Source organism: Chiloscyllium punctatum, chromosome 25, assembly GCF_047496795.1.
Source record: "Chiloscyllium punctatum isolate Juve2018m chromosome 25, sChiPun1.3, whole genome shotgun sequence".
Classification (NCBI taxonomy): domain Eukaryota; kingdom Metazoa; phylum Chordata; class Chondrichthyes; order Orectolobiformes; family Hemiscylliidae; genus Chiloscyllium; species Chiloscyllium punctatum.
Window position 1 is genome coordinate 51,871,930 of NC_092763.1, and position 24,017 is coordinate 51,895,946.

Genomic DNA, 24,017 nt, shown 5'->3' on the forward strand with positions numbered 1-24,017 from the left:
CTGCAGGGAAACAAGATGTCCACAATTCCAAGCATGAATATCACAGTGGGGATCTGCTCACTCCAGCTCACCATTTGCTCCTGCAGGCTGCCATCCTGGACACTCAGAGGGCACTCCATGGGATGACATGATCTTGTCCTGTGTCCATAGGGGCTGACATCCAATACTTACTAAGCACTCAGGAACCTCATTGCATCTCTATAATCCATGCACAGGCTGCTTCTGCACATTAAGAATGTACTTCTATGTGCACTGGCAATTTGCATTTAAATGCTGCTGCAAAGACACTATGTGCATTGATGGATATTCAGCTCATGGATTGGGTGAAGCTGTATTTCAGAGCTGTTCTTTTTTCATTCACTCGTGGGACATGAGCATTGCTGGCTGGCCAGCATTTATTCCCACTGCAGGTTGTCCTCAAGAAGGTGGTTGAGCTGCCTTCTTGAACCGTTGCAGTGCAAGTGCTGTAGGTTAAGCTACATGGCCACTAAAGAGGGAATTCCAAGATTTTGATCCAGCGACAGTGAAGGCAGGGTGATATATTCCCAATTCAGGATGGTGAGTGGCTATGTGAAGGGATGGTATCTGCTGTCCTTGTTCTTTCAGATGAAAGAGGTCTGGGTTTGAAAGGTGCTTTCGAAGGATCTTTGGTGAATTTCTGCAGTATATCTTGGAGGTAGTACACACTGCTGCTACCTACAAGTGGTGGAGGGAATGGATGCTTGTGGATGTCATGCCAATAACATGCTTTGTCCTGGATTGTGGCGAGCTCCTTGAGTGTTGTTAGAGCTGTAATCATTGGGCAAGTGCAAAGTATTCCATTACATTCCTGACTTCTACTTTGTAGATGGCGGACAGGCTTGAATGAGTCAGAAGGTGAGTTACTCACTATAGTATTCTTAACCTCTGATCTGCGCTTGTAGCCATTGTGTTTATGTGGTGAGTTCCATTGAGTTTCTGCTCAATGGTAACCCCCACAATGATGTTGACAGTGGGGGATTCAGTGATGGTAACACCATTGAACGTCAAGGGACAGTGGTTTGATTGTTATTGGAGATAGTTATTTCCTAGTATTTGTATGGTACAAATGTTACTTGCCGCTTGTCAGCCCAAGTTTGCTCACTTAGCAGTCTTGCGCCTTGAGACTACCAGTATGTTTACAGAATCCCTATTTTGCCTTGTCTTGCCTCTTAGCACTTCTGTCCCTTCACTTAGAGCTGACTGACATTTGGCTTCTCACCCCTCACAGTGACAGGATGCTGATTCTGACCACCCTGCATGGCTGATTGATCTTGACCAATTCCTTGTGATTGGATTCCCTTGGCTGCTGACTGCTGAGAACAATGACAAGTTTCCTGGCTTTGTGTCTGTGCTAATAGCAATAAACAGCATTGTGTTCCTGGTGTCTTTGACTGAGGGACTAGGCACAAAAAGGCCAGGCAAGGCAGGAATGCTGTGAAAATCAAGGTAGGTTCTAAGGGAGTGAGTGCTAAGAGAACAAGCAAACAGCCCAAAGATGCATACTGGTCCAATCAATGAGCTGGGTATGTGGCCATGAGTTCAGTTTCCTTGTTGCAGCATTAGATTGATAGTTGCTGTTTTGTCCTGGGGTGCTGCATTGAAGTGCAGAAGTATTCAGTCATGAGGGCTCCTAGAGGCACATGTTGAATGCCAATGTCTGTGGATGCATGCCCTGAGATCTTGGTGTCTGGTGTCCAACATGGAGCTCCTCTGGAACAAATGATGATCTGGCTTTTTATTCCTGATGAAGGGCTTTTGCCCGAAACGTTGATTTCGCTGCTCTTTGGATGCTGCCTGAACTGCTGTGCTCTTCCAGCACCACTAATCCAGTATTTGATTTTCAGCATCTGCAGTCATTGTTTTTACCTTGGTGTTGGTGGGTACCAGCTTTGAGTTTCAGGTCAGGAATTCTCAGCATCTAGCCTATTCACAATAAGTAGTAAAATAAGAAGCTGCAAATTGCCGAGGTGAGATGTGCAGTTAAAAAGATTGTTAACAAGGAATAATTCCCCTTAATTGTTTAACTGACTGGAATTGGGTACAATATTGATTCTAAGTGGAATCTTGTCTCGATGCCTGAAACTTGGTTAAAAGATAGAGTGAGTTGCTCCTCACATTCAGATAAATCACATTAGATTTCTCATGTGATTCTGTTCTCTGTCAGAATCCATGTCATTCAGTGACCTATAAGATTATATCCTAGGTTTCCATGTGACCGAAACATTAACATTTGGGAGAGATACCTGAGCTGACTCCCGTCCTATATCAACTGCAATCTTTTTGAAGAGTACAAAAGTTTCAACAGCACATTAAACACCAAAAGTGCAAATTAACATGAAGCATGTTGCTCTATATTTGCACATGTGGAACTCTTTGGTGTCAGCTGTAACCTAACTCACTGTGGAATAGTCCTATGCAGTTTAAGGAATAGTTGAATGGAAGAACCATTTCCTGGTTTCAACCAAACTCTCGTTGCCAGTGAACCAAGTTGGGAGGGTTTTCTGGAAGCAGCCTACATGTTGGATCCAAGGATGGGTTTCTGAGGGTGTAGGCCCAATCAGATGACCTGTCGTCTTATAGAGATGGCAGTCTGATAGTCAAAGGTGGATCCTGCCGTTGTTGGAGCATGAACCGAGAAAACATAAATCCAAGCAGGCCAGGATTTGTTTGAAAAGACTCCCTAAGACAATAGCAAGCCTACTCTCTGTGGAAGATAAATCATGTCTCAGGATGGCCAGTGGTGGCAGCTTTGACCCAATGATGACTGTAGTTCTGCTCAAGCTCAAGTTACCTCAAGGAACCTGCCAAGCTTGGCCCTTGAGATTGGATGAAGTATCTGCCAAAGGAAAGGTCAAGATGAGTACTTAATGAAACTACAAAAGAAATGTTAATTGTGCAACTTGGGGACTCACCAATGGGGTGAGCTGCCTTTGCAGTAGCAATCTACTTCTAGGAAGATCAGCTGAAGGTTGGAAAATGTTGACCATCTAACCTGATATCAACTTCTATGAAATTCCTTCCTATTCCACCTTTAAACCACTCCGCATCACCAGAAAAATTCTGACCATATGGAGGGAAACCTACTGGATTAGATGCAAGATTGATTTCACGCCCTGGTCAGTGGAAGTAATTTTAATGTATCCCATTAATTGTTTAACTGACTGGGATTAGGTACAATGTTGATTTTACATTATGCTATAATGAAGTCCGTGGATCACATCTGGCAGGCTGTGAAATAAACATTCCACTGGTCTTTGTGGTTCCTACACATTGAGTTAGGTTAAATTGTTCCCCATGGGTAAAAGCAGAAGTTGGGAGGGAACTCCATATGCCTTCTAATTATGCCCAGAAATCTAACTCTCTGGTCAGAAAGTGCCCTGTGAACTCCACAATCTCATCACAACTACCCGATGAAGGAGCCACGTGCTGAAAGCTAGTGCTTCCAAATAAACCTGTTGGACTATAACCTGGTGTTGTGTGATTTTTAATTCTGTGGTAATGAATCCCATAGATCCACCACTCTCTGGCTGAAGAAGTTTCTCCTCATCTCCAAATTAAATGATTTTCCCTTTCCTCTAAGGCTGTGCCCTCAGGCTCTAGTTTCTCCAGCTAATGGAAAATCTTCCCAACATCCACTCTATCCAGGCATTTCAATATTCTGTAAGTTTCAATTAGATTCCCCCTCATCCTTCTAAACTCCATTGAGTATAGACCCAAAATCCTCAAACGTTCCTCATATGTTAAGGCTTTAAACTCCTGGACAAGCATAGACGACAGCAAATTGAGGGCTGTGTAGGTTAGGTTGATCTTAGATTAAGAGAAATACTCGGCACAACATTGTGGACTGAAGGGCCTGTACCGTGCTGACCTGTTCTATGTTCTCTGTTAAGCCTTTCATTTCTGGGATTATTCTCATGGACCTCCTCTGGATCCGCTCCAGGGCCATTACATCTTCCTAAGATATGGGACTTAATCTACTATCCAGACCCTGTTGGCAGTAATGTTAAACCATAGGTACTAAGAATATATGCCTAAAATTGTAGAGTTCATGTTTAAATTTGCAGGTCGAGTACCAATTATGTCACTGGGGCCTGAGTACACTTAAAAGACTTGTGCAGCTTCACTCCCAGGCCAAATCTATTGAAAATTGGACCTAAGGCAAGGTTGTTTCTTTTGATTTTTAAATTAATTTTTCTGTTTCTTTGTGGGCCAAGATAAACAGGAGATCTCCAATTTAGGATTACTTCATGATCATTTCTTCTGATGCAAAACTCAACTATTTTCCATCATAGGACCTCAGGTTTCAAATTTGGATTGTTTTTGTATTATTTTCTCCATGTCCCCTCTTTTGGATCAAGATTTTTTGCTTGTAATCTCAGCAACACTGATAAAGTCTGAATTAGCATTGAACCCTTTTGCCAATGTATTTCTACATCTACTTCTTAAGTCCTTTGCTTTCTTTTTTGACAGCTTTCGGGCTTTTTGTTTTAACCAGTGTCTGCCTTTTATACTGCCTAGCCATGTTACCTTTAGCAGTATTTCCTTTCTATGTGGTAGTCATCACCTCTTTAGCCTCTCCATTTCTAATTATTACCCCTATGTCTTCCTATCTTGGTAAGTGAGGCTTGAATTCATCTTGGCTCTTTAAGCATGATTTATTCAAGTTGAACTTTGTGTTTCTCCTTCTGAACTGTATTTTCATTCCTTCCTTCCACTATCCCATCATATTTTCTTTCAGCCTACACTTTGCTTTGGCTTTTTTTATTCTTTCAGTTCCATTCCCTTTTCCCTCTCCTGATCCTTGCCTGAGGTGTTGTTTTCCTTTCCCCTCTTTTCCCTTGGCTAAATGGTTCCTTATTCTAGATCACCAAAACTCCAATTCCTCACCTTCATAAACATTTGTTCTCTTTGTCCGATGCCTATTGCTTTTCTTTTCCTTCCCAAATCCCTTATCATATCTCCAGCAGCCAGATGGAATAGTTTAGAAATTTTGAATATAACTTCTTGAAGCTGTGTCAACAGTTGGAACAGGTTCAGAAACAGAATGTAAAAAGTGAGCTTATAATAGCAGAATGACCCAAATAGAAGTGCCATAGATTTTTGCACAAGTGACACGAAGAGAGTGCATGAGACTGGTTATCAACAGCTGCAAGATTTAAGACAGGGGACATGCCAATACTTGGATTAGAGTGAAGAGTATCAATGTTTGTATGGAGGTGACAGTCTTGGTGGAGAGGCAAAGGTGAAATATGGAAGAGGGAAATCATAGAATCCCTAAGTGCGGAAGCAGGCCTTTCAGCCCCAAATTCCACACCAACCCTCCATAGACCATTATACCCAGACCACCCTTCCACACTATCCCTGTAACCCTACATTTCCCATAGCTAATCCACCTAGCCTGTACATCCTTTGACCCTATGGGCAATTTAGGAAGACCAATCACCTACCCTGAACATCTTTAGAAGCTCTGACAGACCATAGGGAGAATATGCAAACTTCACATCAACAGTCACCCAAGGTTGGAATTGAACCCAGATCCCTGGCACTGTGATGTAGCAGTGCTAACCACTGAGCCGCCGTGCTAGTAAAGGAAAAGGATGACAAGGAAAAGTTTATAAGCGTGGGTAGAAGACATGAGGAGTTATTTCAAGCAGTAGGGAAAATTTTGACAGTGTTTTTTTGTTTAAAAAGGAAATGTCATCCTGTTCAGCCACACACTGGAGCAGATGGGTCTTGAATCCAGATCTCCTATCTCAGAAATAGGAACACTACCACTGCACTAGACAAACTGCTGCTTGACAGAGTACATTCAAACATTGACAATAATGTTTGGGAAAAGCTAACGACAAATGATTAACATTTGCATTTACCTAGTACTGTTAATGTGGAAAAAAAAACCATTGCAGGCCTCAGTACTGTGAGAACTTCCACCATTGCTGCCAAGCACAAGACTGGGGAAGTGTGGTACATAGAGGCAACATGCATTCTTAATGAGGCAAGCTGTGTTAACAAATCTCTAGGGTTCAGGGAGCAAAACCCCCCATGAAACTCCCCAAAATTGATAATTACACAAACGTTATGCAAATTAAAACCTTAATCTTAAAGGAGGCAATGGAAATGGAGACTAAAGAGCAAATTCCATAGCATGGTCTGATGCAATGGGCCCATTGATGAGGGATGGAACAAATCTAGTCATCACAAAGCTATCCTCTGATTAAGGAGAGAAAGAGACACCACAGTAGTTATTTGATCTGCATATCTCAGGCCAGGAGAGAGGTTAAGGATGATACATCTTCATAACAGCCACAACATGTGTAGGAATTGAACCCATACTATTGGTGTCACTCTGCATTGAGAGATCAACTATCCAGCTAACTAAGCTAACTACTTCTCAGGTGGAGGAAACTACCTTCAAGCACTATTTCATAGTTTACCCTCCTACTCTTTACAGTTGTAGTGCTGTTCTCCAATATAAGAGTTGGCAATTTACTTCAAATTTCAATATAGAGAAGGCTGCAAAGTTTTAACAATGCCCTTGAGTTGGCACATAGGTATGTGAGGTATTGCTTTTTAAATATAGAGTGGTTTATTATGTTTCAGTTTAACAACCGTAGAATCAGTGAAATATGTTTCAAAATCCTCTGGGTCAAGATAGCTGAATATGTTCACTTCCATCACTTCCGTCTGAAACCATGCAGACAAAGCAAGCCCTTCATTTGGCTAACCAATATGGACCACAACTTGAAGTTCAGACTATCCCAAGCAAGGTATAATTAACATATAATTATGATGGAAAGATTTACCAATCTAACTATAATTGGTCCGATGAAGGCTCACTGGATTTGAAATGTCAAGTCTGTTTTTCTCTCAACAGGTGCTGCGAGACCTGCTGAGTTTAACCAGCGTTCATGGGTTTTATTTCTGACTAAAATCAGTCCTTCTTCAGCAATCTATGATATGATAACATGGAAACCATGGTGGATTTTAAAATGTTATGTATATGTGATAGAACATTTCTTCTGAAGTTAAGATTTAATTTGGGGTCACAAAATGTAAGTGGCTATGTGTAAATTACACAACTATTTATACATACCGTTCTTATTCAGTGTGTGACTCATACATTTCACAAATGTATGTCTGTATTGCCATAACAATTAATCAGGAGTTAGATAATTAGTCAAGTTTTATTTGATGTAATCATTTTTAATGTTTTTGCTACCTTCAATGTGTATTACCTGAACCAAAGTAGAGTTAAGACCATAGACTATAAGACATAGGAGCAGAAATTAGGCCATTCAGCCCATCGAGTCTACTCTGCCATTCAATCATAGCAGATAAGTTTCTCAATCCCATTCTCCCACTTTCTCCCCGTAACCCTTGATCCCCTTGATAGTCACGAACCTATCTAGCTCTGTCTTCGATATACTCAATGATCTGGCCTCCACAGCCTCTGTGGCAATGAATTCCATAGATTCACCACTCTCTGGCTGACGAAGTTTCTCCTCATCTCCATTCTAAAAGATTTTCCCTTTATTCTAAGGCTGTGCCCTCGGGTCCTAGTCTCTTCTACCAAAGGAAACATCTTCTCAGCATCCACTCTATCCAGGCTATTCAGTATTCTGTATGCTTTAATTAGACTCCCCCCCCCACCTCATCCTTATAAACTCAATTGATCCAGAGTCCTCAAACGTTCTTCATATGTTAAGATTTTGTTCCTGGGACCATTCTCATGAACCTCCTCTGAACACACTCCAAGGCCTGTACATCCATCCTGAGGTATGTGAGCAAAACTCCAAATGTGATCTGACCATAGCCTCATAGAGCTTCAGAAGTACACCCCTGCTTTTATATTCAAGTCATCTCAAAATAAAAGCCAACATTGCATTTGCCTTCTTATCTACTGACTCAATCTGCAAGTTTACCTTGACAGAATCCTAATCTAGAACTTTCAAGTGTCTTTGCACATCAGACTTCTGAATTTTTTCCCCATTTAGAAAATAGTTCATACTTCTATTCTTCTTGCCAAAGTGCATGACCCACACTTTCCCACATTATACTTCACCTGCCACTTCTTTGCTCGCTCTTCAAACCTATCCAAATTTTTCTGCCACCTCCCTGCCTCCTCAATACTACCTGTTCCTCTATCTATATTTGTATCATCTGCAAATTTAACCAGAATGTTCCTCAGTTCTTTCATCTGGATCATTAATATATAAAATTAAGAGCTGTGGTCCCAACACTGAGCCTTTCATAACATCCCTTGGCACTGGCTGCCATCCCGAGAAGGACCCTTTTATGCACACTCCCGCTTTCTGCCAGGCAGCCAAACTTCTATCCATACTAGTACCTTGCTGCTGATACCATGGGCCCTTGTGTTACTCAGCAGCCTCCTATGCAGCACCTTGTCAAAGACTTTCTTGAAATTCAGGTAAATAACTTCCACTGGTTCTTCTTGGTTTAACCTGCTTGTTTATCTCCTCAAAATATCCGAACAGATTTGTCAGGCATGACCTCCCTGATGAAACCATGCTGACTCTGCCCTATTTTACCATGCATTTCCAAGTATTCAGAAATCTCATTCTTCACAATGGACTCCAAAATCTTACCCATGACCGAGGTTAGGCTATATGGCCTGTAATTTTTGGTCTTTTGCCTTACTCCCTTTCTAAATGGGGGTGTCATGTTAGTGATTTTCCAGTTCTCTGGGACCCTCCCTAACTCTTCTAAGATCGCTACTAATGCCTCTGCTATCTCTTCAGCTATCTCCTTTAGAACTCTAGCGTGTAGTCCATCTGGTGCAGGTGATTTATTCAGCTTCAGACCATTCAGTTTTTCCAGCACCTTCTCTTTGGTGAAAGTCACCATACTGACCTCCACCCCTTCACTCTCTTGAATTTCTGGGATAGTACTTGTGTCTTTCACTGTGAAAACTGAAGCAAAGTAATTATTCAGTTCCTCAGCAATTTCCTTGTATCCCAGTACTATATCTCCAGTGTCATTTTCCAGTGGTCCAAGATCCATTTTTGCCTCTCTTTTGCCCTTTATATATCCAAAGAAACTTTTACAGTCTTCCTTTACATTACTGGCTAACTTACCCTCATATTTAATCTTTCCCCTCCTTTTTTTGTTGCCCTTGGTTAGTCTTTGTACGCTTCCCAATCTGCTGTTCTTTGCCACATTGTATGCCTTCTCTTTGCTTTTATGCTATCCCTGACTCCCCTAGTCGGCCATGGTTGCATCATCCTTCCAATACTATATTTCTTTTTCCTAGGGATGAGTTTTGCTGTATCTCCCGAATTACTCACAGAAACTCCTGCCATTGCTGTTCCACTGTCTTTCCTGCTAGGCTCTTCTCCCAGTCAATTCTACCCAGCTCCTCTGTTGTTGCCTTTATTCAGCTATAATACTGCTACCTCTGATTCTATCTTCTCCCTCTCAAATTGCAGAGTAAATTCAATCATATTATGATCACTGCCTCTAAAGGGTTCCTTCACCTTCAGCTCCCTTCTCAAGTCTGCCTCATTGCACAACATTAAATCCAGTATTGCCTGATCCCTACTGTGGTCCACTACAAGCTGCTCTAAAAAGCCATCTTGTAGACATTCCAAAAAATCCTTTCCTTGCAATCCACTCCCAACCTGATTTTCCCAGTCCACCTGCATATTGAAATTGCCCATGATAACTGTAATTTTTCCTTTCCTACACAATTTTTCTGTTTCCTGCTGTATCTTGTGTCCCAGCTCCTGTCTTCGGTTTGAAGGCCTGTACATAACTCCAACTATGTTTTTTTTAACCTTTGCAGTTCCTCAATTCCAGCTACATAGATTCTACACCATCTAACCCTACTTCATTTCTGACTATTGATTTAATTTCATTTCATACTAACAGGGTAACTCTATCCCCTCTGCCCACCTTGCAGCCTCATCTCTTGGATGCCCACTATATCATACCTTCAAATTTCGATCTAAGACACAGGCTATTTACTTTATTTCTTATACTCTGTGCATTCAGACATAACACCTTCAGTCCTGTATTAACCATCTGTCTTCTCATTGTCATTTGTAGGTCCAGTGTGCTTGAAGTTTGATTACCAACCCTTTCCAAATACTCTGTCCTATTTGTGTCGGTGGTGAAGATTTTAATAACCTCTGCTGAGTTCTCATTGCCTGCCATTTCTTTCATATTTTTCCATGCAGTTAACCTGCTGCTTTGCTTTCCACTGGGGTAAATTTTACCCTTCCCTTCCCACCCACTACTTCGTTTAAAGTCCATTTGACCAGTCCATTTACCATTTTCGCTAGAACATTGGTTACAGCTCGGTTCAGGTGGAGACCACCCCAGAGGTACAGATCCCTCCTATTCCAATACAGATGCCAAATGCCGTGAAAATGAACCTCTCTTTCCCATTCTTTTAGCCATGTATTTACTTGTCTTATTATTGTGTCCCTATGCCAATTTGCACATGGATTGAGCAGTAATCTGGAGATAATAACCCTTGAGGACCTGTTCTTTAATTTGGTTCCTAGCTCCTGATAATCCCTGAATCGGTCCCCTTTCCTCATCTTGCCTGTGTTGTTAGTTCCAGTTAAACTACTAAGGTCACTTGACAATGAAAAACAATGAAGCTGTCATTGGCATATTGCATTACATTATGGCATGTTAACTTTGCAGATGATGCTGTACTTGGAAGTGAAATGTCCCGAAACCATGAAAATAATGGGGGTAACAAATACTGTGCTGGTTTCCTTCATGGCACTGTCAGACCTCTGAAGTATGGTGCAGAGCAAGTACCAGTGAGTAAGGTAGGAAAAGTTTTACTCAGAGAATTACAAGTGTATTTCTGCTCCAAGATGCGTTCCAGTGCTCATAATTTACTATGCAGATGATTCATTGACCTTTCTCAAGATGCTGTATCAGAGGACCTCAGTTCCCAGTGCAAAAAACAATATAAACCATCAAAAGTTTCTCTGTGATTTGTTTTTGTTTCTTTTCTGATATCAGCGTATGAAAATGGAATTCAAGGAACAAACTTTGCCTGAGATATTATTATATGGTTTCATGGTGGCTTCAACGGGAAGTACAGTTGAGTAGTTGATAGACTCTGAATCTTGGGGTCTGGAATTTTCCCATTTGAATTGCCACGAAAAATATAATCTAAACAAATTCCCTGAGGCCTATGTATGAATAGTTTTGAAGTCCTGTCTGTTGGATTGTGCTTTATTGTACCAACTTTGGATCATTCCTAAAGGCGAACCACTGAAAAGCATCCTGCTGTTGTACTGAGAAAATCATATTCATATGTGCAATATTGACACAAATAAATAAGTAATAATGTAACATTTAATTTTGAAACACTTCAAGTGAAGAACGCCATATATTTAAAGCCTATTTCCTCTAAAAGGAAAGCAGTGCCTTTCTTGACGGTGTGCTTTCCTTAATATGCAGCAATAGGAATAGCAAGTGAAAAATATCGCCCTATAAGTACAAAAAGATAGGTTATGAAACTCAATTTCTTACCGTCTTGATACTGCTGGTGCTGGTTCACCTCCAAGTTGTGCTGCAGGGTGTGCGCAGGTTTTGGGGGATCACAAGAAATGTCTGCTGGAAGTAGGAGAGTACTCGGCACACTGCCAGCTTCTCAAGGGCAGTTAGAATAGGCAATAAATGTTGGTCTTGTTACTGACACTTACATCGTGTAAAATTAAAGTTGTGAGATTGAGATGCTATGCCAGAGCTACCATTTTAGAGCTTAACATTTAAGTTAATACCCTGTCTTAGTCTCACTCAGCTAAGCATGCATTATGAACCATCCAAAACATTGCTATTTAAAGAGATTATCAACTACTTCCAGTTGAATTGCTGATTTATTATTATTGACTTTTGCTGTAATTGTAGAAGTATTTGGCAGTGTCTAGAGTCCTTCCAAGTTGTGACAGTGTTGTGCTGCTTGGCAAAGCATGTCATCTTGACTTCATGGCCTTTGCACAAGCTACTTGTTCTTTGCCCCCTGTGCAATCCTCATGGACTTAAACATAACTGGGAAAATGAGGAACAGTCACACAGAGCAAGAAACCCTCTAGAAGAGGGAGGAGGAGGACAAGGAGAAGTGCCCTCAACAAAATGCCAATCTCACTCAGGATGAATATCAATGGGGAATAGTGCATCAGAAGACAACACTTCAGGAAGAAGTGCTGAAATATACCAAAAGCTGTTGCAGCCAAAGCTTCAAATTCAAAGCTGAACAAAGTCAGCATTACCATTGGCTGTGAAGGTGCATTTGACCACGAATTTAAATTTGTTTGGTTCTTTCCACTCTCCCTAGCTGCACTACGTTCATGCTTTTTTCCTACCAAGACTCTTGCAAACAAGAGTGCACCTGCACTAGATAAAATGCATCCTGTTTTGAGAGATGAGTAACCTTGGTTCACCTACTGAATTATGTAGCAACTTGTTTGTATGTTTGGAGTTGTTGCGTGCAGGAGCCATATAAATTTGCAGGCAACACAAAGTTGTCAAGTTGGTCTGTATGGAAACTAAAGGTGCAGACTAATCTAATTGTTTAAGGTAAAGCTTCTGAAGGGTTAATCTTTGAGACTCCATTAGGCTTTACCCAATCTGATGATATCATACCATTTTTAAAACACAGTATGATGATCACATGAATCTTTTGAGACTCCTTTACATTTTCCCTATTGAAAAAGTGAGGAGGTTAGAAAGGAATTGACTGTGTATTTGTGTGTGTGGTGGGGGCAGAATCTGTGGACTGAGAGCAATAGGGAGTACAGAAGGAACTGTTAATAATTCACTGGCCTCATATCAAAATGTATGCATTTGGATGTAGCCTCCTAGCAGGCCAAGTTCGAAATTGCTGTTATGCTTCTTTCTCTGGGAGTTCATTAGCACTGTTGGCTGAATGACTTGTTTATAACATGGAGTAACACCAACAGTTCCATACTAGCTAAGGTCACTGTGAAGATTCCAACTCTCAACTTTGCCCCTCACCTGAGGTGTGATCCTTAGGTTAAGCCACGACCAGTTAATTCTTCCTAATGGAAGAGTGGGACAATGGTGATTTTATTTTTCTCCACACGAGAATTCCTTTAAACAGGTTTACAAACCTTAGGACTAATAGTTCATCCCCACCACTCCCCATCCTCATCCCATCCTTAAGTGCATGTTGGTTCCATGTTACATTTCTAATTTGAAGTTCGCCAATTGATGAATATAGTTTGGGACAATTATTTTGTTTCAGATCACTGATCGCAATTCAGTGGCCCCTAATCATATGTATAAATGTTGGTGAGGATATGATATCCACCTCTAGTGATAAATAGCTTGCTACCATTAATTCTCTGAGCTTCCAAATAAAAAATGACACCTTGGGTGTGATATTGATAACCCACAGTGTGTGGAAGTGCTGGCCCAGCTGCAACACCTTGAGGACCTAGCTTGTCGGTACTCACATTACATGTGGGGAATGCCTATCAGGCAAAGTGTTGCACGTTTACCCTGAACGTACCCCAACAAGAGTCAGAAGAAAACAGCGAGGGCAAAATTGGTAAACAATACTAGTGTCACGATGTAGTTTTGGAAGTGTTCGTGAGTCACTTACACCTGCATAATTCCTGATTTACTGAGATCTGACATCACTCAATGGCTTATTTTGCATACACCCCCACACACCATCATTTATCCACGATACATTATTTGTGCAAATCTGGAGGAGATAAGCTGAATCACTTGAACAAAAGAAACTATAGAAACATTTGGACTTTTTGATGTGTGCTTAATGAAATGGGGATTGAACCAAGAGACTGCAAAAATGTGTAATGTTCACAGTTAAGGAATTACTTTTATTTGAAAATATTGAACATTTTAACTGAGTTGGGAAAAAAAACATCATAAGCTATGAATTTCATTCAGACCGCTTGTCCTCATTATTATTGTAGGGGTGACCTGCCAGCATCTCTCCAGGTCAAGGAGGTAGCCTAGACCCCTAAAGTTGGTCCCATTTTTACATCAACTTGTGATTATTGAAAGTGCAACCAAATTACTGGTACTGAAAGGGAAGGTGGCATCCAAGGTACGCCTGCATTAGCCATCTATCCATTTAAAGAAGGTAAATATTGGGCCTGTCGGTCACAGCCGAATGTAAATCCCAGGGAAGTGGAGCGTAATGTGTAGAACTAAGGACTGGGACTATTATGGAGCAGCAGGTTCACCCTACTGTCCCTGGCTTCATAGGAATGGGCCTTCGCAGGGTGAGAGATAATCAACAGGCATCTGAGTGGCTGCTATCTGTGGTTTTTAGGGTCACTGTGGAGCTGAGAGGAACAAATTTTTTAAAGCAATTTTGTCTTTTGCTGGTGGTCTCTACCAATCCTTTTAAAGGAGTGATCATGAAGTTACATGTAGACATGTTTATCCTTCCGATTAGTAGGCCCAGTAGACATAGAATAATTACAGGACAGGAGCTCTCCAGAGAAGGAATTTGCCTCATGCCACTTTCGATTCTTATTACTTCACCCTGAGACTAATCTCGCTGCTGATAGGTGATCCTTCTACAGGGCCAGAGGTAAAGGACAGAAGCGATCACTTGGCCAGTTACTATACCTTTGAATCTTTACATTATGTCTTTCTCAATATACCAATTTATAAACAAAACAGCAGCCAGTCTAACCATTTTATTTTTAAAATTATGCCTGAACTTAGGACAGTAATCCTACAAGGAAGTTGTAAATACAACAAGTTCTTGTGTGGTAACGCTCCCCTTGGTCTACAACTCAATCAGGCTATCATGTAGTTCTGTATCACTGTGGATTTCATTGATTTGATAATGCTCTTGTGAAAAGCTTTGAAACATTTCAATACACTTAATGCCATCTATAATAGAAATTATTGTTATCACTTTAAAGTCATAGAGATGTATAGCATGGAAACAGACACTTCGGTCCAACCCATCCATGCCGACCAGATAATCCAACCCAATCTAGTCCCACCTGCCAGCACCCGACCCATATCCCTCCAAACCTTTTCTTGTGCTGAGCATGCTATCAACATAACTGCGAACTGAAAATGTTGAGCTACCAAACTCTATTTGTAGGCAAACCTTATGATGTCCAAATTTCTGGGCTCAATAACTGAAGAAACTATGACCCTGTGACTAACTGATATGCTATTTATTTAATTTCAACTGAACCTATTCCCCCTCATTGATTTTCCAAGTGCTTTTCAACTTTTGCATGATATTGCTTCAATGATGAAGCATTACATAAACAAGTTTCTCCTCCTTTGCTCATTAATTGTAGAAGTACAGAATAACTTTCTGCTGCTTTATGGATCAATAATGAACAGAATTGTAGCTCATGTGAAAATGCAAATTTTTATTGTCATTTACTGCAAAAGCAGATTTAAAAAAAACTCTGGTAAATTTGCCAAACATGGTTCCTCTTTCGTAGAACCATGTTGACTCTATTTGATTGTGTTCCTTGCTAAATATTCAGCTACATTTTTCCTTAAGAATGGACTCTACCAATGACAAGTGTTAGCCTAACTGTACAATAGTTTCCTGCTTTCTGTCTCCCTCCCTTCTTGAATAGGAGTGAAGTGGGAGATGGCATGAGGGCAGGGTGACACTAGGCACATGAACACACAAGATGGTCGCTGAGCCATAAGTTGGCCACTTGACACACAAGATGGCCGCCAGACCACAATATGGAGAGAGACAGCAGAGTAAACACAGACACCACCTGGGACCACCAGAATGCCAGCACAATGCACTCACAACCTCGTTGATTAGTTTAAGGTGGGTGGGGGAGAGAATGAACATGAGTAGCGTATATTGCCTGCCGAAGAGTCTGGGTCCAGCCAATATCTTTGATAGAAATACTAACAGTTTGATACGGACTCAATACAAGGTGCTAATAGCCAGGGCTGCAGTAATCATTCCTTTCAGGACGAGCGATTAGCATCCATTACTACAGCAATGGACTTCCGCACAGACATTGAAACTGACAACGACTGCGCTTAACAAAGGCTGCGCTAGAACTGACAATGACTGCGTCAAAACTATTAATGATTCTGCCATGTTTACAATAAGCAAACCCCGTTACAAAGACAATAAACTCATCACTGACCTATTATATTACAAAGTGTGTAAATATCTTGATATGTGCTCTGGGTTGAGAGAAGACTTGCGGCTGACCACTGTGCTGTTGGTGTTTTTCTCTCCCTGGGGCTCCGGTATTTCCTTGTACAATAAACTCTGTTGTTGAACCCTGACTCTGACTCTGAGGCTGGTGATTTTCCCCACAACAGGGCCATTAGATTAACACTAATTAAAAACCAAAAACACTGCAGATATTGTGAATCAGAAACAAAAGCAGAATTTTCTGGAAAAGCTCAGCACCTCTGGCAGCATCTGTGAAAAGAAATCAGGGTTAACATTTTGGGTCCGGTGACCCTTTCTCAGGACTTTTGTATTAGCTCAACAGTTTTCCAGTCTGCTGAAGCCCTCCCAGAATCTAGTGATTTCTGTAATATTTTGACGAATGTCATCACATTATCTTCAGGCACTTGGATATAGGTCTTCAGGTCCTGGGGACTTGTCTACTGTCTCAGTGGCTTATGATTATATCCAAGTAGATTTGCCCTTGACCAGAATGAACAAGTTCTAATACCACTTACCTCTTCTATGGTCTGTTCTCATTTCTGAATTTTATCAGTTTTGTAATTGTATACTCAATGATTATACTTGGAATGTGTGGAAATTAGATCATCTGATTTGAAGTGTCACTCAGGATAGCTGGCATGAAGTTGCAAGCCTGTGATTGTTGGATAAGTTGCTAAAAGTTCTTTATTGGATTTCATGGTGGCAACAGCCCTATATATGATGCATTGGTGCAGTTGTATCCACAAAGGTTACAGAGATAGAATAGAATAACTTGACAAGTATGTGTGCGGTACATCTCCCCGATTTTAATTAATCTTGTCAAATGTTATGGAAAGACTTAGAGATAGAATTTACATACATTTGGAGAGGCAAGGACAGATTAGGCACAATCAGATGGCTTTGTGCTTGGGAAATCATGTCTTATAAACCTGAATGGGTATTTTGAGGATGTAACTAAAAAGACTGATGAGGGCAGAGCAGTAGATGTTGTCTACATGGATTTTAGTAAAGTCTTTGACAAGGTTCTGCATGATAGATAGATGAATAAAGTTAGATCTCTTGGGATTGAGGGAGAGCTTGCCAAATGGATACAAAATTGGCCTGATGAGAGGAGATAGAAGGTGATTGTGGACAGTTGTCTTTTTGACTGGAGACCTGTGACTAGCAGTGTTACGAAGGAATCGGTGCTGGGTTCACTTTTGATTGTCATTTACACAGATGATTTTGATGAAAATTTAGGAGGCATGGTTAATAGGTTTGTGGATGATACAAATATGGTGGTATAGTTGACAGTGAAGAACATTGTAAAGAAATCTTGATCAATTGAGCCAATCGGCTGAGGAGTGGCAGATGAGGTTTAATTTGGATAAATGTGAGGTTTCCCATTTTGGAAAAACAAACACGAGTGGGATTTATATAGTTAATTGTGGATCCCTGGGTAGTGTTACCAAACAGAAAGACCTAGTGTTCAGGTGAATAGTTCTTTAAATTTGCATCACAGGTGGCCAGGGTGGTTAAGAAGGCATTTATCACGTTTATCTTTATTTCTCAGACTATTGAATATCGGAGTTTTGACATTATGTTGAGGTTGTACAGGATGTTAGTGAGGTCACACTTGTAGTCCTATGTTCAGTACTGGTTACCCCTCTATAGGAAGGATTTTATTAAATTGAAGACCGTCCAGAAAAGATTTACCAGGATGTTGCTGGGTCTGGAGGGTTTGAGTTATAAGGCAAGGCTGGATAGGCTGGGACTTCTTTCACTGGAGCATAGGCGGTTATGAGGTGACTTTACAGAGATTTATAAAATCATGAGGGACATAAATAAGGTGACTAGCAAAGGTACTTTCCTTAGGGTGAGAGATTACAAAACTAGGGGGCATTTTTTAAAGTGGGAGGAGAAAGATTTAAAAGGGACCCGAGGGGCAACTTTCTCACACAGAGGTGGTTTGTATGTGGAATGAACTGCAGGGGAAGTGAGAGATGCAGGTAGAGTTACACCATTCAAAAGACATTTGGACAAGTACATGAATAGGAAAGGTTTAGAGGCTATGGGCCAAATGCAGGCAAGTGGGACTAGTTTAATTTGGAAAACTTGGTTGGCGTGGATGAGCAGGACTGAATGATCTGTTTCTGTGTTGTAATACTCTATAACTCTACACATGGATAGTGGATCGATCAAATGCACCAAAAACGAAGAATGCAAGATAGTACATTTACTTTGGGAAAATTAGAGAGTTGTATTAGAAATATCAACCTAACCATTACCCATTAAAGGTTAACTGAGCTGAAGTCTGAGCCTGATCATCAGTATTCCTTAAAAAAAAAAGATTATTTTTGTTTTGGTAGCATTCAAATTGTAAGATTTACTTCAAAACAATTTTTAGAACATTTTTGCATAAGCAGTAAGTGTTGATGAGTAATGAGCTTGACTGTATGAGGAATCCAACTTGCCACATAGTGTTGAAATGACAAGATTTGGTGAAGCATCCTGAGTAAATGACAACCACTATTGATGTTGACTAGACTCTTACTGTGTGTGGGCTCATTGCCAGCCTTAAATAGTTTAAATTTATATACATATGTCAAATATTGGACATTTAGACATGCTTTTTAAAATATTTTGGACAGACTATACTATTTCTAATACAATACTGACAACTATAATCTTATGTTAATTTTATATGCCATGGAAGTGTCTGTGATATATCATGTTTAACGGTATCCAAGGAGTGATGTTCCTTTTGCATGATAAACAGGAGGATGACTGTTTTCAACAATAACAACAGAAAATACTGAAAATTTTGAGCTGATCTGAAGTATCTCTGAAGAGGGAAAGAGGGTTTCAGATCTGTGACCTTTCATCAGCATACAATAGAAGATTGTGTGCCTCTGAAATTAACAATGACCAAATTAAATGATATTGTTTCAATTAACACATCCCAATGATTTTGCGCGTGGACCATCAATTGTCCAAAAAAAATCTTTTCATTGAACTGAAGTTCAGATGATAGGTTTAATTATTTTAATTTGTTTAGCTACAAATGACTTTTGGTGGTCATAATCGGACCAGACCGTTCGGTCTGCACTGAAACAGACCATTCGGTCCAACCAGCCCATGCCGAGCATAATCCCAAACTAAACTAGTCCCACTTGCCTGTTCCTGGTCCATATCTCTCCAAATCCTTCCCATTCATGCATCTATCCAAATGCCATTTAAACATTAATTGCAGCCACATCCAGCACTTTCTCAGGAGGTTCATCCCACAAGCGAACCACCCTCTGTGTAAAAAATTCAAATCTTGTATCTTTTTTAAATCTCGATCCTCTCACCTTAAAATTGTGCCCTCATCTTGAAATTCTCCATCCTAGAGAAAATACAACTACCATTAACTCTATCTATACCTCTCATTATTTTTTAAACTGCTATCAGGTCATCTCTCAACCTTCTAAGCTCCAGTGAGAAAAGTCCCAGCCTTTCTTTATAACTGAAACCTTCCATACCTGACAACATCCTGGTAGATCTCTTCTGAACCCTCTCCAGCTTGATAATTTATGAAAAAGCTGGAAATAGTTCAACACATCTATGTTGTACCCTCTGAAACAAGTGAAATGCCCAATTTGTATATTATATAAACTATTTTTGAAGTTTGAAACCCCTTTTGCAATCCTTTTTGGGATATAAGCATATATAGTTGAAGATTTTTTTACTTGCTTCCTTTTGCAGATTTAACATTCCATTCTGAAAATATCGGCAGAACTACTAAAAGACACTTGGGAATAAACGACGAGGAAAGGCACTTAGCAAAGAAGTGTGACTAAGTGTACACTGCAAGACATAACATATAAAACAAATTAGGTTGAGTGAATCCCCAACATGCACAATTAGATGTTGCTAGAAAGCATGTTTTGTCTTTAGGCACATATTTCCTGATCTTTACATCCATATTTAGGACATGAGTTTTGGGATGAAGAAGTTTGGCTAAAAAACAGTCAGTTTCTTTTTCTCTATTGAAGGTGTTGATTCATTTTGTTTATACATTTCAGGGGAGACAGACCCAAAATGCTTGACTTGTCCTCAGAGGACAATCCCTTCATCCCAGGGATCAGTAGAGTGAGCCTTTGCTGCACTCACTCCAAGGCTGGTATTCCCTTCCTTGGGCAAGGTGACTAAAACCTGACACAATATTCCGATGTGGTCTCATCATAGGCCTTTACAAATGCAGAATAGCGTCTTTACTTTTATATTCCAATCCCTTTGTAATAAAGGATAACACGCTATTTGTTTTCGAATCATCTGCTCCATGTTAAGTGTAATTAATCTACAAGGCTACCCAGGTTTCTTTGAATGCAAATGCTTTCCTACTAATGATTATGTAAAATATGAACCACTTTTCTATTTTGCCTTGAAAATTGGATAATTTTTCATTTCCCTGCATTATATTCTATCCACTATGTTCATGCCATTCTCTGCTTTGAATTGATTCATGCAATGTGGGTATTGTTGACTGAGCCAGCAGGTACTGGAGGGTCGATAATGAGTGGCCATAATATTAAGGAAAAGGGCAGGGGGTTCCGAGACTATTCGAAGAAAATGTTTTTCACCCAAAGGGCTGGTGGGAATCTGGAATGAACTACCAGGGAGGATATTTGAGGTGGGAAATCTGGCAACTTTTAAAAAGTTTGTGGATGGTCATTTGAAATATCATAACATTCAAGGCTATGGGTCAAGTGCTGAAAAGTTATATTAGCGCAGATATGTTGGCACAGATATGATGGGCCAAAGGACCTCTTTTGTGTCACTTGACTCGATATCTCAAAGTGATCTTTTATCATAACCCAAAACAAAATTGTAGTCTGGCCTCCTCCTGCATTTCCATCTTCAAAGATGGCAGCCTTTAGCCAAGACAGCATCTACAGACCTCACTATCTCCTTTAGCCAATACAATTCATTCCATGTGATAAACAAACAGATGCAGATACTCTTTATTGTAAAGGCTATGAGCTTTGTGATTACTATCATCAGTTTAGTTTCAATCAACAGCAAACTGAATGGAAGGTATCATTGACAGTGCTATCAAACAGCACTTAAATGTTGAGAATCTGCTTACTATTGCTCAGCATGGATTCTACCAGGCCATTTGGCTCCTGATGTCATTACAGCCTTTGGCCAAACATGAGCTGTGGTGAGAGTAACTGCATTTGACATCAAGACAGCATTTCACTGAGTGTGGCATGAACTCTAGCAGAACTGGAGTAAATGGGAATTGGGGGAAACTCTCCAATATGTTTGGAGCCATATAATACACAAAGAACAATGGATATCAGTACCACAATATCGCTGCAGAAGTGCCACAGGATCATGTCCAAGACTCAAACATCTTCAGTGGCTTCACCAATGACTGTCCCTCCACCATAAGGTCAGAAGTTGGACTGTTCTGCTGATGGTGACATAACATTCAGTACAAGTTGTAATTCATCAATACTGAAGCAGTGATAACTGTATTGTCTGTGACTGATATCCTGGCGGTTACTTTTACTAGAAACTGAACTAGATGAGCCACAAGAATATTATGGCTACAAGAGCAGATCATGTTAGGAATTCTCGTGCATGTCTCTGTTTGGCTTTTAAGTTATCTCCTGACTCTGAAAAGTCTGCTCGTAATCTACAAGACTCAAGTCAGGAAAAAATAGAATATGATAGAATATTCTGCACCTACTTGGATGAGTATGGCTCCTAATACATTCAAGGTGCTTAACATCATCCAGGTCAAAGCACTCCGGCCACCATTTTAACAGTTACTACCTCCAATGTGCAATGGTAGCAGGGTGCACCACATTATAGATGCATTGTGGCAATTCACCAAGTTTACCTTGACAATACTTTTCAAACTGGATGTAGATTTGCTCACTGAGCTAGAAGGTTCATTTTCAGATGTTTCATCACCATACTAGGTAACATCTTCAGTGAGCCTCCAGACGAATCATTGCTGATGATTCCTGCTTTCTATTCATATGTATGGGTTTGTTTGGGTTGTGACATCAAAGACATCCCGGAAATGACTGCCAGACTACTCACACCCCTTGGATTCATGGTAGCCCACAAGCCCACTAGCACACTAAAACAGCAGCTAATGAACTTGAAAGACCCTATACAGGCAACAAGCAAAACTAATGTCATTACAAAATACTATGCAAGTACTGTAACAAACACTACATTGGACAAACAGGCAGAAAACTAGCCACCAGGATACATGAACATCAACTAATCACAAAACAGCATGACCCTCTCTCACTAGTATCCTTACATACAGATGAGGAAAGACATCACTTTGACTGGGACAATACATCCATCCTAGGATAAGCCAAACAGAGACATGTATGAGAATTCCTAGAAACATGGCATTCCAACTGGAACTCTATCAACAAAGACATTGACTTGGACCCGATTTACTACCCCCTGAGAAAAAGAAAAAGAAATGGCATCACCAAAGGAAATGACATCACCACAAGAAATGACATCACCAACCCAAAGAAGCCCAAACATATAAATAGAAAGCAGGAATCATCAGCAGTGCTTTGTTCAGAGGCTCACTGAAAATGTTGCCTAGTATGGTGACGAAATGTCTGAAAATGAACCTTCCAGCTCAGTGAGCAAACCTACTTCCAGAACCTCAACCTGAGCTACAAATCTTCTCAAAACTCGCTAGCTTTCCAAACTGGCAACAAAGACAAGAGTACTGCATACATGGAAGCACCATAACCTGTAATTTCCCCTTCAATTGGCACAGCCTTCTAACTTTCTATATTTCCATTCCTATTATTACCAATTTTCTCATTGTGTTCTTTTTTGAATAGCAGAATTGCACATGGTACCTTCTAATCCGTGTGAATGATCCAGAATCTGAGAATTGCAGGAAGATCAAAGCCAATGCATTCATGATTGTAGTGATCTCTTTTTATAAACTAACAAACTGGCCATCTTGTCCAGAGGATTCGTCAAAATTAAGTTCCATTCATTTTTCTAATGTTATTTCTTTACCAATAATAAGGAAGATCCTTACTTCTGTCTCCCCTGAAATTTATAAGAAGGAAAGCTTATCTCAATAAATCAAATAAATTTCTTAAAATGGATAAGTGTTCATAAGATGTTTTCCCTTTATGTGGATCTACAATTTTCAGCCTCAGAGAGTTGTGCATGCTCAGTCATTGAGTACGAAATAAGGTTTGCTAGTATGTCAGATACCAAAATATTAAGGAACATAGGAATTGTGGTCATAGATCAACAGGGATTGTGAAGATTCTTACGTTGATTTGATCTCTAGTTCCTTAATATAGGGGTCCTTGATTTACAAACATCCAACTTATGAATGGTCGTACTTATGAAAATAATCCTATACAGTGGTGTAATCTTAAAGACCTGACATATGAACCTTTCCTGTACTTATGAGTGACTGCTTTATATTGTTCTGCATTTTATTTGTTCACAAATTGACTTTTCAATGGACTTCAGAACAGAACAGGTTTACAAATTGGTGACTGCCTACATTTCATCATTAATTTTTTTGTGTTGGAACTTAATTTGTAGTTTAAAACTAACACATCAATTGAAATATTTTAAAATGCATTCATTTTAAAAGTTAGTGCAGGTGGAAGTAATAAATCTTTAATTTTGGCAATACTTTAAAAATTCATCCGATTTATATATTTTCTAAATGGAGAAACAAAATGACTGAAGTCTGTTGGGCAAAGCACCAGCAACATTGAAACAATGAAAAAGATGAGCTAAATCAGGAACTATTCTGTCCACATCCACATGTGCAAAA

General features: G+C 40.1%; 1 protein-coding gene across 2 annotated transcripts in view; it reads left to right on the forward strand.

Moving 5' to 3' along the window:
* arhgef9a (Cdc42 guanine nucleotide exchange factor (GEF) 9a) overlaps window positions 1–24,017 on the forward strand; it is a 340,120-nt gene that overhangs the window by 52,787 nt on the left and 263,316 nt on the right. For both annotated transcript variants that reach the window (XM_072595281.1, XM_072595280.1), the window contains exon 5: window positions 10,693–10,823. In XM_072595281.1, coding sequence (XP_072451382.1) covers window positions 10,693–10,823 — 131 coding nt within the window. The remainder of the gene's footprint in view (window positions 1–10,692; window positions 10,824–24,017) is intronic.